At 43.3% G+C, this 15362-nt stretch overlaps 1 protein-coding gene across 2 annotated transcripts; it reads right to left on the bottom strand.

Annotated features, from left to right (window-relative positions):
• Positions 1-254: 254 nt before the first annotated feature.
• Positions 255-6815, bottom strand: IDNK (IDNK gluconokinase). 2 transcript variants are annotated; one of them, XM_074856460.1, is made up of 5 exons: positions 6509-6815; positions 6322-6352; positions 5873-5959; positions 4296-4339; positions 255-1248 (listed from the first exon to the last, which is right to left on the bottom strand). In XM_074856460.1, the coding sequence occupies exons 1-5, from the start codon at positions 6550-6552 to the stop codon at positions 894-896; spliced, it is 561 nt and encodes a 186-aa protein (XP_074712561.1). In that variant the 5' UTR covers positions 6553-6815; the 3' UTR covers positions 255-893. The 2 variants fall into 2 exon arrangements, with proteins under 2 accessions (XP_074712561.1, XP_074712560.1); XM_074856459.1 differs by lacking the exon at positions 6322-6352 and having other exon boundaries at positions 6509-6778.
• Between the last annotated feature and the right edge of the window lie 8547 nt (positions 6816-15362).

A 15362-nucleotide genomic window follows, 5' to 3' on the forward strand; every position in this document is an offset into this window, starting at 1 on the left:
GCTTTAAAGGAGTTGTATGAACACCTCTCCATAAGCATATATTGGACTGGTCATTGGCTGAGGTAGAAGACTAAAGCATACCAGAAAACAGAAGTGAAGAAGGCCCCACCTGTGGAAGACTAAGTTTTTTCTAAAAGAAAGAAGCATCTATCAATCTTGTATTCAGTATCTTAGATCACTAGCTGACTCATTCTTCACTGCACTTCATTAATGGGTACGCTTTGTACACAAAAGATGAGAGTTCAGAGCCAACATGATGCCAGTTCTACTTTATTTCTAAAGATTTCCACACAATTGTATTTTGTATATTGCCTCACCACAACTACCTTATTTCTTTTTCAGTTTGCTATGCAATGCATACAATAGAGGTTCACAAAAGCTCTCACAGGGCACAAGTGCCCTCGTGAGGTTAGCAAGGACACAAACACAGAAGCTACAACTTGCTGAAAATCTGGCAGTGAGGCATGGGCAGTGTCAGGCACAGAACTTCATCATGCATATTCTTGCCTGAAATGTATTGTTTCTAACAGAACTGTAAGTTATTTCATCACTTAATAGCAGATGTGCCAATCTCCATGTCTGACAGAGTAATTAAAATGAAGTTTGTGACCCTTGGCAGGATTTTCAAAAGCAGGCTCTTCCTAAAATGGGAGTTTTAACTTTATATGGTGAAGGGTTCAAAAAGATGACAGTTTTTGGTAATTTCATCTTATACGTCTTTTACAGAGCCATGATAAAAACAACAGGAGTAGTATACCAGCTCTTAATATTGCAACTCATTTAAATAGTGGGAAAAAAAAGTTGGTTTGATTTAATAGTCAATTGAATAATTAAAAGGGTGTTTCAGATCTTTGATATCCTTAAGGGAATTTCCGTACATGTAATTCAGAAACTTAGTCGAGAAAAGCCTCACCCTGAAAAATGGTGCTCTCAATCTCCAGCACTATTTCAGGGACAGATTTTTCTAGACTGACAGTAATAAAGTTTTCCGGTGTGCTAGGAGGCTCGAGAGTATCAAACTGAGACTTGAGAAGCTCAGGTGGCATAAAATGGTCTCTCTTCTCCAGACGGCTAGCAATGATGTTGAAAGGCCCATCCAAATGAACAAAGAGGATCTTCAGTTCCGCTTCTTCTGGTTGCTCTGGCTGGTTGCCTTCAATTGCAGATGGTCCACTAACTAACACACGGCGATACATCTTCTTCAGTGCAGAACAGGCCAGAACAGCAGCTTGTCTCAATGACTCTTCTCTACCAAAAAGAAAAAAACAAACAAACAAAAAACAAACATCCACATGTGCTATAATAAAATGGCTCATTAGTTCTGCTGAACAAGGTAGACAAGCCTTGGATCCTTGGGAGTAGTGGTAGTTTTTCATAATTTTGACAGGATTTTGAAAATAAATTCCTGATGCAGGTAAAGGTATGATTTGAAAGTGAGGTCAGGCTTGCTAACCCCCTGGTAAAATCTTCATCTTGGGGACCTTCTTTATTAGCCACTGTTCCTTCCTAAATTAAATTCAATTCTAGCACAAGGAAGTGTCATGATCATTTCCTTAATTGCTGAGAATAGCAGCAACTGAATATCCATACAAACTCCCACCCATTATATATAAAATTACTATACTAATCTGTCTATAGAGAGCAAGTGGCTGCTGAACCATAGAGCTCTGTTCTTAAACACATACACAGGTATACTTCTAACACCTGTTTTCACTGTCTCAGATTTAACCATAATGTTTTGTTTGCTATTTCCTTGACAGCACTGCATATATGTCCACTTCAAGTTAAACAAGGGATTGGATGCAGGTAAATTAATGCCTTGCACATTTTTTACTGGCAAGGTTTCTTAAAATAAAGCAAGCATTAAACCATGGGTGCATCCGTTTCACTGACAAGCAGATCTAGAATTAGTTGTCTCTATGAAGAGTGACTGAAATGCCTGCCTAAGAAAATACATTCTTACTGGAAGTGTGGGAAAAGCAAAACAGCAAAAAATCTGCAAAACACACATTTCCTTAACACATGGTGCCCAGAACAAACACAGGACGAGATGGAGATCCAGTGATTCGTGTTGCCGTGGCGCCAAGGAGGAATGTGAAGCGAGGTGGAGGCTGTGCGGTCCCGTTCTTTTACTTACCTCAAGGACAGATTTATCTCCTGCTCTTCCCCTTCTCTCAGGGACTGTTTTGCAGTACTCTGCCGACCTTGTCTCTCATTCATCCTCTTTTCCCACAAAACCAGCGCACTCCTCGCACCAAGGAACGTGCTGTGTCATTACTCAAGAAACAATGTCTTGACCACAGTCCCACCCACTCACACGTACTTAGTGTGATACTACCCCGAGTTTCTTTCTAACTCGGAGGGACGATAATCTGATACCAAATCAGGGGGACAGATCGATGGGTTTGTGCTCCTCGCCCCCCCCAGAAGGGGTGCCTTTTGGTAAGTTTTGAGCCCTCGGCTACGCCGAGCGATTACCTGGGAATTAAGTGCGTGTGATTGCAATCGTTTTTCTTTTGTGTGTAGTGCTATATAGCCAACCTGCAGTTTGTGCATTTATCGCAGGCGATCTTAAAGAATCTGTAGATGTTGCGTAAGAATAAACTGTACTATTTGTGAACCTGACTGCTTCTCTTGAATGCAACAGGACCCACAGCATACGGGCTGTTCGTGCATCTGGTGTCAGGCCTATAGTTACAGCCATAATTGGCGTATCTATTAAGAGATAAGTCCAGCCATCCCTGGTCCCTGTGATCTCTGAGGACCAGCTAGAACGCAAGGGGATTCATCTCTTACCAAATCAGTTCATCACCTTAAAAGCAACAATTCTCTAACCAAAGTAAAATGAGGTATAAACCTATTTAAAAATCATGCTATGATCATCAGATTTTGGTTCACAGGGAAACAAGAACTTATAATACCTACAATTATCACCTAGGTAAGCCAATGACAGTCTCAGCTACTTATAAGTACTAGTAATTGAACACTGGCATTAGTGTCTTTTAAAGTATACTTGATTTTGCAAAGTTTCTGGTGCTGGGCAGTGGCCTTGGGCTAGCAGGTAACAAAGCAATGGATCCAGCATAAAAATCCAGACAAATTTCTCAGTGAATTAACTCATGCTCCAATGAGGTACTCACCTGATGCACACAAGCAAGCAATGGCCTCTGTGTAAAGCCAGGGTAAACAGTCCCTGCTCTCTCAGCCTTTCCTCATTTGGGAGATGCTCCAGTCCCTTCATCATCTTCATGCCCCTTTGTTGGATGCTCTCCAGTATGTCCATGTCTCTCTCGTAAAGGGGAGCCCAGAACTGGACACAGCACTCCATGTGTGGCCTCACCAGTGCCAAGGACAGGGGAAGGATCACCTCCCTCGATCTTCTGGCAATACTGTGTCTAATGCAGTCCAGGGTATCGCTGGTCTGCCTTGCCAGAAGAGCATGTTGCTGGCTCATGTTCAACTTGGGTGTCCACCATTGGCCCCCCAAGTCCTTTTCTGCAAAGCTGCTTTCGAGCTGGGTGCCCCCCTATTTCTGTACTGGTGCCTGGGGTTGTTCCTCCCCAGGGGCAGGACTTTCTTAAACTTCATGAGGTTCCTGCCAGCCCATCTCTACAGCCTGTGGAGGTCCCTCTGGATCAGCCACTTCTCCCAGTTTGCTGTCATCTGCAAACTTGCTGAGGGTACACCCTGCCCCAGCATCCAGTTCATTAAAGAAAACGTTAAACAGGACAGGACCAGTATTGATCCTTGGGGTACACCACTCATTACTGGCCTCCAGCTAGACTTTTTGTGCCACTGATCAACACCCTCTGTGCCTGGCTGTTCAGCCAGTTTTCAGTACACCTCACCATCTGCTCATTCGGTCCTTACTTCCACCAGGTTCTCTATGAGGATGCTAAGGCAGATGGTGTCAAGCAAACTTGACACCATGATCTTACTCAAACTAACAGTATTTTACAAAATTTTATCCTACTGTCATTATCAGTGTATTCTGTGGTTGTCTTTTGTAAGTAGCTAATGTCAGGCTTATTACTGAAGTGGATCCTTGAAATTATTTTTACACAGACAGTAGAAAAACAACTATCTTTGGCAAAAATTTTTCCAATGCTATTATGCGGGGATCATCTCACCCTCAGCAATTATTATGACAGCTCAGATTACTGAAAATAGAATGGCTTTACTACCCACAGAATGTTTTTACACTACTACATACATTTCTGATTTGGAATGCAATGGAGAAAAATACTTTTGGTACTTTTTTTGTCATTACTCCTTAAAGCTAGATGTTCTCTTACCTCCTTAGGACACCATGCAATGCACAAAGCCAGGGAATCCTGTCCTAGAAAGAAAACAAGGTAGTTCAAAAATGTCTATGAGATTGATTTGAAACAATTGCTTCTAACATCTAGAGCATCTGACTATAAATTAAAGTTAGCATTAAACTATACAGCAAGTTGAGTTTTGATTCTTCTTCTTCCTAACGTAGATTTGCTACCACCGCCTGAAGGCTAATGAGAAGTGCCAGGCATATTATCAATAAGATGTTTTTAGTGGAATAGTACTTTTTATATTACAGATACCTACAAGTATCTGGTGATCATAGTATGTATTTATGTGTAGCATGCACCCTATAAACCTTTGAAGGACAGTCAACTTCCTTCTTGCTTCTATTACACAATTCAAATGTACAGCCTGAATTGTTATTTCTTTTTCCTTTTACCTTGGGCATACACACACAATGCTTTGGATCAAAGTTGAGGTTTTTGGGGACGGATGTAAATTTAGTTATCTGCAGTAACTTAATTATATCATTCTTATGTCACTAGCAATCACGAGTAAATGTAATCATAGCCACAGTTTTGCAACACTTTTGCTCAGTAGTTTGGCAAACACAACATGATTGATCAGCTTCTTATAATCTTATTTAAAATTTTAATCCCCCACTTTTGTCATACCTATTGGGCACTAAATAATTGCTCCCATTTCATCCTTCAACACTGTTACTGCTGGATGAGCACAACAAATGATAATGTGGACAAATAAATGCAACAATTTTTTGTTATTGTCATTACAGAATAACTTCCCACTGGCATTCAAGATAGCCCTCACAATTTTGCATCTCCAGTGTTTCAGAAGAGATGCTTCCTTCTTGGTGGGCACTGTATGGTTTAGTCATTCAATTGTGCAGTGCCGCTTTAGACAACATACTGATTTATATGAATTTCCAACTGCTAGTGAAAGATTAAAGCTTTTAACAAGAATCTATTTTTTTTTTTCCCAGTCTATAGAGAGTGCTTTGAAGAGCTCCCTCATTCAGCTTTGTTTCTAGAGATTTCCCATCATCTCGTAACTTTTCTAATTTACTCAAGTCTCTGAACTTTTAAGTTTTATAAAACTAAACTTGATCATTTTTATCTGTTTAGGCTGAACAACAGGCTGAAGGGAAAGAAGCACGTGCGAAGTGGGAGCATATAAAACAGAAGACTGTGGAATAATCTCTGCAGTAACTGAAAGTGATGAAATGTATTTCAGTAAAGGTATCTGTCAGTCTTCATCTATTTAACTCAAAGAAGCAGCATGTAGTCTAGAGCTGCAACTCTCTATATGGATGTAGAGGGAAAGATTTCTGACAAATCCTGAAACAGCATCAAACCCCTTTTGAGCTACCAAGCACACTTTGATGAACTATTCTTTTATGCAGAATCCTTTGTAACACAAAAGCCTCCTCCTCTTCTGAACTGCAGACCTATACGTTCAGCCTATGCTTACAATCAGCCTAGTCTACATAAAGCACAATCTCCTTTAACGTCATGTGCCAGAGGTTAGAGACAAACGCGTTGATGACTGCTCTTTCAGGGTTTATACAAGATACCTTATCATTTAGCGGTATCCCTTCTGCCATCTTCTTCTTATTCTCCAGAGAATGATAATCGTCGGCATCATAGAATCTCCATCCCATCTAAGAAAAAAACCAAGCAAAGTTAGGCATCATTCAGCCGAACCAGGTGATCTATTAAGGACTTCAGAATTTACAAAGACTACACCACAGCACGAATCACCACCTGAGTCAGGACGATTAGCGAAAGTTACAAAGCTTAGCACCAGCAGCCGCCGACACCCCGCGCCCCGAAGCCGAGGGCGGCGCGCAGGCTGCACCCCGCGGGGACAGCCCCCAGCCGCGCCCGGGGCCGGCGGGCCGCACGCCGCGCCGCACGACCCACGGCTCCCGCCACGGCCCGCCGCCAGCCGAGCCCCGCCGCCTACAGCCCGGCGCGGGGACGCCCGCGGGAGCAGCGCGCCCGCCGTGCCACACAGCCATACCTTCGCCGCCAGATAAGATCCGACCGTGGTCCTGTAAGGAAGCGCGAAGAGTCGGTTACAAACCCCGCGGCCCCCAGGCAAAGGGGCGAGCCCCGCCACGGACGGGCTCCAGTACCCTCCGCCCCCCGCCCGGGGCAGCAGCCGGAGTCCCGGCGCTGCTCGGCCCCGCCGCCCGCCCGGTACCTACTTCCCAGAGCCGCTCACACCCATCACCACCACCAGCAACGCCATGGCAGGCAGGGCACGAAACGGCACGGCACGGCACGGCACGGCTCGCTCCGAACTGTCCGACTCTCGCCGCTCCGCGCCTTTTCTCCTCTCTCGCCGGTCCGGCCCGGCCCGGCCCTGCCCTCTGCGCGACGAGGCGAGGCGGGACAGGCCCCGCCACCGCCCCGGCCCGCCCTCGGCCGCGGGAGGTGCGTGGGGGCCCTCCCGGCCGGCGGGGCGGCGGGGCGGAGGGGGGCAGGTGCGGAGGGAGGGCGGCGGGGCGGCGGTGGAGAGGCGGGGCGGCGGTGGAGAGGCGGGGCGGGGGGCAGGCGGCGGGGAGGCGGGGCGGAGAGGCGGGCTCCGAGGAGGGCGCCACCTTGTGGCCCGGCGGCGCTGCCCCGCGTGAGTGCTCGGCAGCCTCCTGGCACCGCCCGGCCTCTCCGGGAACCCGGTACACGCGTGCCGTGTCCCCCGCTCTCTTTCCCCGGGCTGGCTCCCTGTGGTGAAAGTGCCCGACCTCCTCCCCAGTCCCTTGCCTCTGTCGCTTTCGGGCTCCTTTCCTCGTGGTCCCCGGCACGGTATCCACTGTTTGCAGCCTCGGTAACACACGCGAATTAACAGAAGTAACAATTTCTGCCGCGCATGTGATAGAGCGCATTAATGCCCGTTGGCACTGTTTTGCCCTTTGCTCGCAAAGGTCTGTCTTTGAAGTTTAATTCATCCGTTAGCCATACCGTGGCAAACTCTGGTTTAGCATTTCTTTAAGGATTAATCAAATCATATTTTAAAATTGTGGAAATACTCTTAGACACCGAGTATTCTTGCTGTGAGCACGCACGTATTTCTGCTCCTTAAGGGTGACATGCGGTGGTCCTGCCGCCCGGCGCTGGCGGAGTTGTTCTGCGTGGGAGAGCAGCGTTTGCAGTGCTCGGGCGAGCGGCTCCACTCGGTGGCACCGGAGAGCAGGGTGCGTGCCCCGCTTTCCCGTCAGGCGGGAGAAAGACTGCTGCTGTTTGTAGACGTTTATTTCAAAATATAACTAAGAAAACTCGTGGCCTTCCCGTTGTGCGTTTTGTTTTCAGTATCCTGTCTTAAAATTCAGATTTGCAGGGTGCGATCGTATCCTAGGTGGAGAAATTGCTGCCTACAGCTAATGCTGCAAAGAGGACTGCAGCATGGCAGTAGCTGGGAATAACAAATCCCGGCACGTACAAAACACTTGGGTTACAGTCTTTTCGTGGGAAAGGTTTGCCATCTAAATAGAGAATATGGATGACAAGAATGTGCAAGTGGAGCAATGTGGGTTTTCTTCTTTTTTCCTTTTTGCAAATGTGGTAGGTCTGTGTCTTGTGTGGAGGGAACAATGGGATGAGGCAGTGAAAGGCAGGGGAATAGGCACACCTGATGGGTGTGGGATGTCCCAGACTTGCAGGTCATGCTCCTGGCTGATGGCCTCTGCATGCACAGCAAGTTATGTCCTGTAGATGCTGGTTGTTACTCTTGCACAGATCACGTGTGCTGGGTTTGTGTGGCAGGGGTCTTTGGTAGCAGGGGAGGGGGCTACAGCGGTGGCCCCTGTGAGAAGCTTCTCAAAGCTCCTCCGGCTCCAAGTTGGACCTGCCTCTGGCCAAGGCCAAGCCAATTAGTGATGGTGGCTGCACCTCTGTGATAACTTATTTAAGAATGGGAACCTGGGAGGGGGTTGGGGCTTGTGAGTAGGAGTTACAAGAAGGACACATATGCGAACACCGAGGTCAGTGGAAGAACGGAGGAGAAGGGGGGGAGGTGCGCCAGAGCAGAGACTCCCCTGTATCCCGTGGTGAGATGGCAGGGCCGCCCCCCTGCCACCCATGGGGGTCTGTGGTAGAGCAGATGCTGACCTGCAGCCTGTGGAGGGCCCCACACCAGAGCAGGTGGCTCCACTTAAAGGAGGCCGGAACTCTAGGGAAGAAGAAGCCCCTGCCATTGTAGTGCAGCACTGGAGGGACTGCAACACGTGGGGGTGACCGATGCTGGAGCATCTTGAGAAGAATGCATCCCATGGGGAGGATTCACACCAGAGAAAGTTTATGGAGTGCCGACGCGGAAGTCTCGGACACAACTTAGACGACCAATGTGATCAAGTTGATGCCACTTTATTAAAGGTTACACAGCAATTTATACTCTATCTCAAACTTCACGCGCCGCTATCTTATTGCTAACAGGCTAAAGCTACTTGTTCACACGCCCTTTTGCCCCCTATGATTGGTCCCGGTGTGGTGTCCACGCGATGCTCTGCCCCCAGGTAGACCCCCTGTTTTCGACATTCCAACATCTTTATCTCTTGGGAAGGAATATAGTTTCTCAGGCCGTCTCGGCCTTGTTTTTGTCCTTGAACACAGCTGCAGCTTGTTGTTACAGTGAGGCCCCTCGGTTTGGATCGCTCATAATATGTCCGTTATTTTCCAGCCATTCCACAATGGAGGACTATCTCTCATGAGAGGGGAACCACGTGGAGCAGGGGAAGAATGAGTGGAGTTTCCCCCCCACCCTGAGCTGGAAGAAGTGGCGAACTGACTGGACCCCTCACCCCCTGTCCCCTGTGTGGCCAGCAGGGAGGAGGCAGAGAGATTGGGAGCAAAGTGGAGCCTGGGAAGAAGGGAGAGGTGGAGGAAGGAGTTTTTAGGATTTGGTTATGCTTCTCACTGTTCATTCTGTTAAGCGTTGGTGTTGTGATACAAGGAAATGATCACCTGCTTTGCAACTTATTTACTTATAGCAACTTCTAATGATTCCTGAATATTGTTTAATAATCCTGCTTGCCCCGACTGTTCTGTGGAAGCTTACCAAGGGCTACTGCTACTGTGTTCATCAAAACAAAGCAGTTTGCTGTGGAAACTTACCAAGAATTACTATGGTCGGCAAAAATATGTTTCTTGTCCTTGGAAAGCAGATGTGCTCTAACTAGTTTAGTCTTGGTAATGAATAAGATAGCCATATATGGACGGTAGAAGTTCCACTGGTACTTTTAGATAAGATAGAATGAGTAAACCGGCTGAAAACACTCTTGTTATTCAAGAAATTGGCCAAGAGAATCTGCGCATGTTCCAAGGAAAAGTACAAGGTGAGAAAGACTACGAGCCTTCCTCCAAATGACCCCTGAAGACACCCCCCAGGAGACAATGCGCAGGTGCAAAGAGAACATAAACTGCTGGCACCAGCCTCTAGACATAACCCAGCCTTACTCATGCATATGTATGTTTGTGGTATGTAATCCAATGAATATGTATATCCACCCTCTATAAGTTTTTGGTAAAACGTGCTGTGGGTGTGCAAGCTTTGTGGAGAAATCCCCTTGCACCCCAGCGCCGGAGTAAACATACCTGCTTTATAACTCTCCCCGAGTTGTAGAGTCTGTTTTCCGCAAATCAGGTGTTAGTGTTTGAATTAAAGTGATGTTCTTTTTTTTCCTGCCCTAACAAGTCTGTCTTTTGCTCATAACCGTAGTGGGTGAGCCACCCCTCCCTGTCCTTATCTTGATTCCTGAGCCTTTTGTTTCATTTTCTTGTTCTCAGCACTGGCGGGGAGGAAGGGGTGAGTGAACGGCTGTGTGGTGCTCATTTGACCTCTGGACTCAAACCATGACTGTATGCCATACATGAGTAGCAAAGTTGCTTTGCCCATGCATGGTGGGCATGGCAGGGATTTACAGACTTTGGCAGATTGGTCTGAATTGGCTCTTCAACTAAACAACCATCTGGAAATACTAGTCCAAGTTCTAAATCCTAAGTTCTACTTACACACAATTTGCAGGCGGAAAAAGAGATAACAGTCAATTGAGATCAGATGTCTCGTAATCCTACCAGAGGGAAGGGCTAGCAGGTACCTAGAGTAGATGGCCTGACACTAGGGCACTGGGAAGAAGTATCCATGAAAAAATGGCAGTGCTGGTTGGACACCAAGGGTGATTACATCATATTGAATGTTTCACTGTAGCTGTGGGAGTCAGCTGCTAATGCCTTAGAGGCCACAGTTATCAATGTGGAGTAGTGCATAGTAGGTGTTTTCTTTAGGTTACAGGTACTGAGTTGTTCCTGAATAGGCAGTAGTGCTAATTCTAAATATATTGATGTAATGTTTCTTGTACAGTCATGACTATTTGACATAATATGATAAACTTATCCATGTTTTGAAAAAAATGGGTTTTAAAAATCATGGTGTTTTTACAGTATCTTCTCAAATATGCTGTCATATGGATTTTGAAATGGTGTACCTTGCTTACCTATTCATGGCTTCATGCTTCTGTGTGAGAAACTGTGGTTTGAAATAATAAAAGCGATCTTAAATGAACATGTTATAATCGATACTGATCCATCCAGTTAGTTTTAACTCTTTCATTCTACAATTCACCTTCTGGTTTCTCACCCTAGCATAGGCATAGATAGAAGAGTGGTTTTATTTTTCTTTAATTGAAAAAAACAGTTTAATGGGCATTGCCATAACAAAAGACAGGTATTGAAATTTGAAAATTTGATTTTATGGGAAAATATCTCCCTGTTTTCATTATATACGTTGGATTTCCTCTTTGTTTTTTACTGTAAGGACAGATTATTGAGGTGATTGCAAAATTAGTAAGTTTATTACACTGGACAGAAAAAAAACCAAAAACCAAAAAAACCCAACCCCAAAATTTTTATTTAGATAAGAGATCTGATAGTGGTGGTGATTCTTCATGAAATGTATTGAAGTTGTTTCTTCTTTAGCAGTATTTTAAGTTAGCTCCTCCTTTGAAGGAATAAACTTATTAAATGTGTATCAGTTAAGTACATTATATCACTAGTTTCTCAAATAGAAGTCCTTCTCCAAAATGAAGTCAATCCTAGTTTCTGAAGCTAAAAGGGGTAATATGATGTTATGTGAATCAGACTGTAGAAGAAAATCTCACAAAGTGCATTAAGTTGCCCAGTCTGCATGAAGTTTTATTTCTTTTGCAGGGCGCCTCAGACAACGTTATGAATGGTGGATGCCTTGCATTTTTTTTACTGTTATCTGTCTCTGACCATTTGAGGTTGAAACTGCCAGTCTTTCACATGCCTATTAAGTTTCTTAACAAAGACCAGAACCTTCCAAGTTATTAGGCTACTACCCAAACAGCCCAGTCCTCAAATCACTAACAGACAACAATGATTCCCTTAAGGTGCCCAGTGGCTGAATATAGATTATGCTGTGATAGTAGTATGATTGTGCTAAAGTAATTGAATTTGCATCTTTTCAATTTCTTGGCTGGTTAATTGTGAGGCAGGGGGAATTGTTTCATTCAGATAAGAGTTCTGGGGAGATCCAAATGAACAAACCTGAAAATACCTGCGGTCGCTTTGACCCTGGAAGCATTATCACAATTGCTATTCCCATTCCCAGAATTAAAACCTTAAATGCTCTGTCAGAACAATCCTTGAGATTTTGTTAACTACAAGAGCAAGTGACTACCCCACCTACAGTGCACACCCAACCACTTTTGTAACCAGTTTATCTCGACTTTTTCCAGCTTGATTACCACAAAGCGTAGAGAACATCTGTTTCTCTACCTGACAGCTTTTTTCCCTAGTACATAACTTTGCATTTTATAAAAAGCTCCATGTCAGGCTGGTGTGGTGTCATCTAACAGCTATTTTATATCAGTGTATTTGCAAGAAGTCTTGCCAGGAGTTCTCTTTTACTCAAGCCCAGGCTAAGAAACCATGAGCATGCATTGACAGAGCTGTACAGGCAGCAGTGCGCTCTGCAGATGCTGCTGCAGGGAGGGGAAAAGGAGATGGAGAAAACTAATCAAATTGTACAAACAGAAGAGCCTACAGGCAATGTGAAGAAGACAATTATATTCAGACTTCCTGCTGGTGTGGTTCATTTGATTTGTACAGATACAATTCATATTAGTAGTCAACTGGAGAGATGAGTGGATAAAACTCAGCCAGACAGTTGACTTAACAGGATCACATTGCATATGCTTCAGTATCTACCTAAGATGTGTTTAATTAAGTTGTAAATCCAAAAAGATATGTGGATACTTTTGGTTTGAGTTGAATGAGGGTTTCCCTTCCAGTCTGTCTTAGTCACAGGCAAAATAAATATTTTTTCCACTAATCATTTCTTTAATAACATGGAGGAGCTTCCTATTAGTCTTTGTCATTTAGTGATATATGCGCATCTTAGGAAATTTATTATGATGGTGTTATTCCATTGAAGACCATTTGTCATAACTGGCATGGGTGCCTTCTCTCTAGCTTTTAAAATTCTTGTTATTTCCAATGTTGGCAGAATATATAACTTCATTCTGAAGCTCTGATGTAGTTATATAAAAAAGCTGTACGGTTTCATGAATTCCAGAGTACATTCACATAGCTGAAATGGAGAAAGTGGAGTATAAATGTCTTCTGACATTTTATTTATTATATTTAATAACAGGTGAAAGTCAAATATAGTGGTGAAGGATGAACAGTCAAGAATTAAAAGGCAAAAACCCTCAAGAGTACCTACCAGAAAATCCATCACGTGCTTCTAGACCCTAAAGGTTTTTTGAGGTACTATATTTTTGAATACTTTTTAAAATGAAATTTAGTCTATTTTATGGCTTTTTGGAGTATTTTCAGTGTCTTTCTGAGCCTCTCTGGTTTGACTAATTGTCTGATACTGAATTTGTGGGATTCAGTAAAGCTTTATCATCTGCTTAAACTATCTGTCTAATTTTAGAAAGGGGTAACATGAAATATGAATGAAAAAATTTTACTTTCCTGAAATTATTTCTATTTGCCTTTACTGTATCTACCTCCTTCCCAAAGATACTAGGAAAGGTCTGTTGTATTCAGAATATTGACAAATTCAAAGTAGAAAAAAAATTCCCAACCTAATTCCTAATTGAAATTTATGACAGCATAATGGTGAGCTACTGTAAAAGTGCACAGACCTCTTAAAGCTTTCCAGCATCATCCAGCATCATGGATGTCTGTTTCTCATAAAGGGAGGGCTCAGATACTGTGGCTAATCTCATCTTCCTGAATCTTTCAAGCAGCTAAGGCCCAAATTTATGTAAAGCTTTATGGGTTCAAATTAAATCCTGGATATGTATTGACAGTAAATACAAGTTAGAGAGTGTTAATAAGATGTGTTCACTGTCAGGAGAGTCACTGAAATAGCCTATACTGTGGTGTTCTGTTAGTCACAGTCCTTATTATGAAGAAAATCAGCTTCAAATTATGTCTCTGTTAATCAAAACTGTACCAACAATTTTCAGAATTTGTTCTATGCAATGCAAAATCAGTCAATACACTGTTGGAAGTCCTGTCTTTTTGATTGTACAGTAGATATTTGGGGGGTTGCGGAGAACCTAGTTTAAACTGGCTCTCTGCACCCAACAGGATTTCCCAGTACTGGGAAAAAAATTGTCAGTTTGATGAATCTGTCAAGCTTTCAGACATTTGCACATGCTACCTCATCCCATTTTTTCATACCGAAGTGCAGAGCTTTAGGTTACGATGTTCATGAAATAAAAAATGAGAATTGTAAATAACTCTTCTTATTTTTCCAGTTTGTGGTACAAAAAACCTGGGTAAGAGGGAACTGGAGTGACTTTACTTTGTTGCTTCTAAGTGATGTATGTATGTTCTCAGCTTGATTGAGAAGCTAAAGGAATGACATAATTAACTGGTAAAAGAAGAATGCAATACTTCATACCATATTATAACCGTACATGTCCTAGCTCAATAAATTCTGTATAGGGAAGCCTAAGAAAACTGATGTAAATGTTAAATACACATAATTCTAAACACAGAAGCTATTGTTAATTCATTTTTATTTTTCTAGCAACAAAGGAAATTCTATAATGTGCTTATGCAATGGCTAGTTGACTCACTTTCAAGAAAATTCATGTAGATGGGCAGTGGAAATTTAGTTGTCTTTTCACATGGTTGTTCCTTAGGTTTTGAAAACAACCTCATTTTATGGGCTATACTTTATCAGTGTAATCTGAAGGAAATCTTCTGATACCAACTCCAGGTTTGCACAAGAATCTTATGAAATTCAATTGTTTATAAGAAATCAAAGTTTGTTTTCCCACATAAAAATTTCTCCATGTGACGTGACCAAAATCAACCCATTAACATAAAGACTCCTGAAAAGTGCTTGACAAATCAATATCTGTCTGAAACCTTGAGGTCATAAAATAATATTTTATTTATCTGACATGTCAAGAGTGTAAAAAAATGGGAAAATTACAGTGGTTTCAGTCCAGAGTAACAACTAAAGCTGCAGCAGTGTGATTCAAAAGTGACTGTGAAAGTCAAGGGTTTATATCTGGTGCTCGGAGCAGAGTCAGGAAAACACATGGATCTTTCTGTTTGGGTGTGGAAGGCTGCCAGGGTACATAGCGCTCATGGTGAGTGTACAGCTACTGTTCACAGGCCACAGTCCCGTGCAATTTGAAGTAATTTCAATGTTACTGCAGGGACAGACTGGAAATAAAGAAGACCACAGAGTTATGGGAAGACGATTTTATTTTCTTTAGTCTCTTCAAAAAGAAACCAGGTATATTTAAAGAGGACATCAAGGGAGCTATACTGCTTCTCTTCAGTCTGAGACCAGAGTAACTTCTTCAGAATTACTTTGTCCCTTTGAAAACTTCTGGCCTCCATTGGAAGTACAGGATCTGCAACAGATTTATTTTATCATCTCATCTTGTATTTGTCTCCTAATAGCCAGGATGTAAAAGTTATATACTCTGTATTTCAACCTTACTTACAATAGCAACAGTAAATGCTGATGTAGAACCATTAATTTTGAAAATATTAATAATGCTTTGGGAA

The sequence above is a fragment of the Strix uralensis genome, chromosome Z (genome assembly GCF_047716275.1).
Source record: "Strix uralensis isolate ZFMK-TIS-50842 chromosome Z, bStrUra1, whole genome shotgun sequence".
Taxonomy (NCBI): Eukaryota; Metazoa; Chordata; class Aves; order Strigiformes; family Strigidae; genus Strix; species Strix uralensis.

Coding starts and splice junctions, on each gene's coding strand:
- IDNK (XM_074856460.1), bottom strand. CDS start 6,552: ATGGCGTTGCTGGTGGTGGTGATGGGTGTGAGCGGCTCTGGGAA. Junction 6,353..6,508: donor GGTGTGAGCGGCTCTGGGAA/GTAGGTACCGGG, acceptor GCTTCCTTACAG/GACCACGGTCGGATCTTATC. Junction 1,249..4,295: donor TTGCATGGTGTCCTAAGGAG/GTAAGAGAACAT, acceptor TCTTTTTGGTAG/AGAAGAGTCATTGAGACAAG.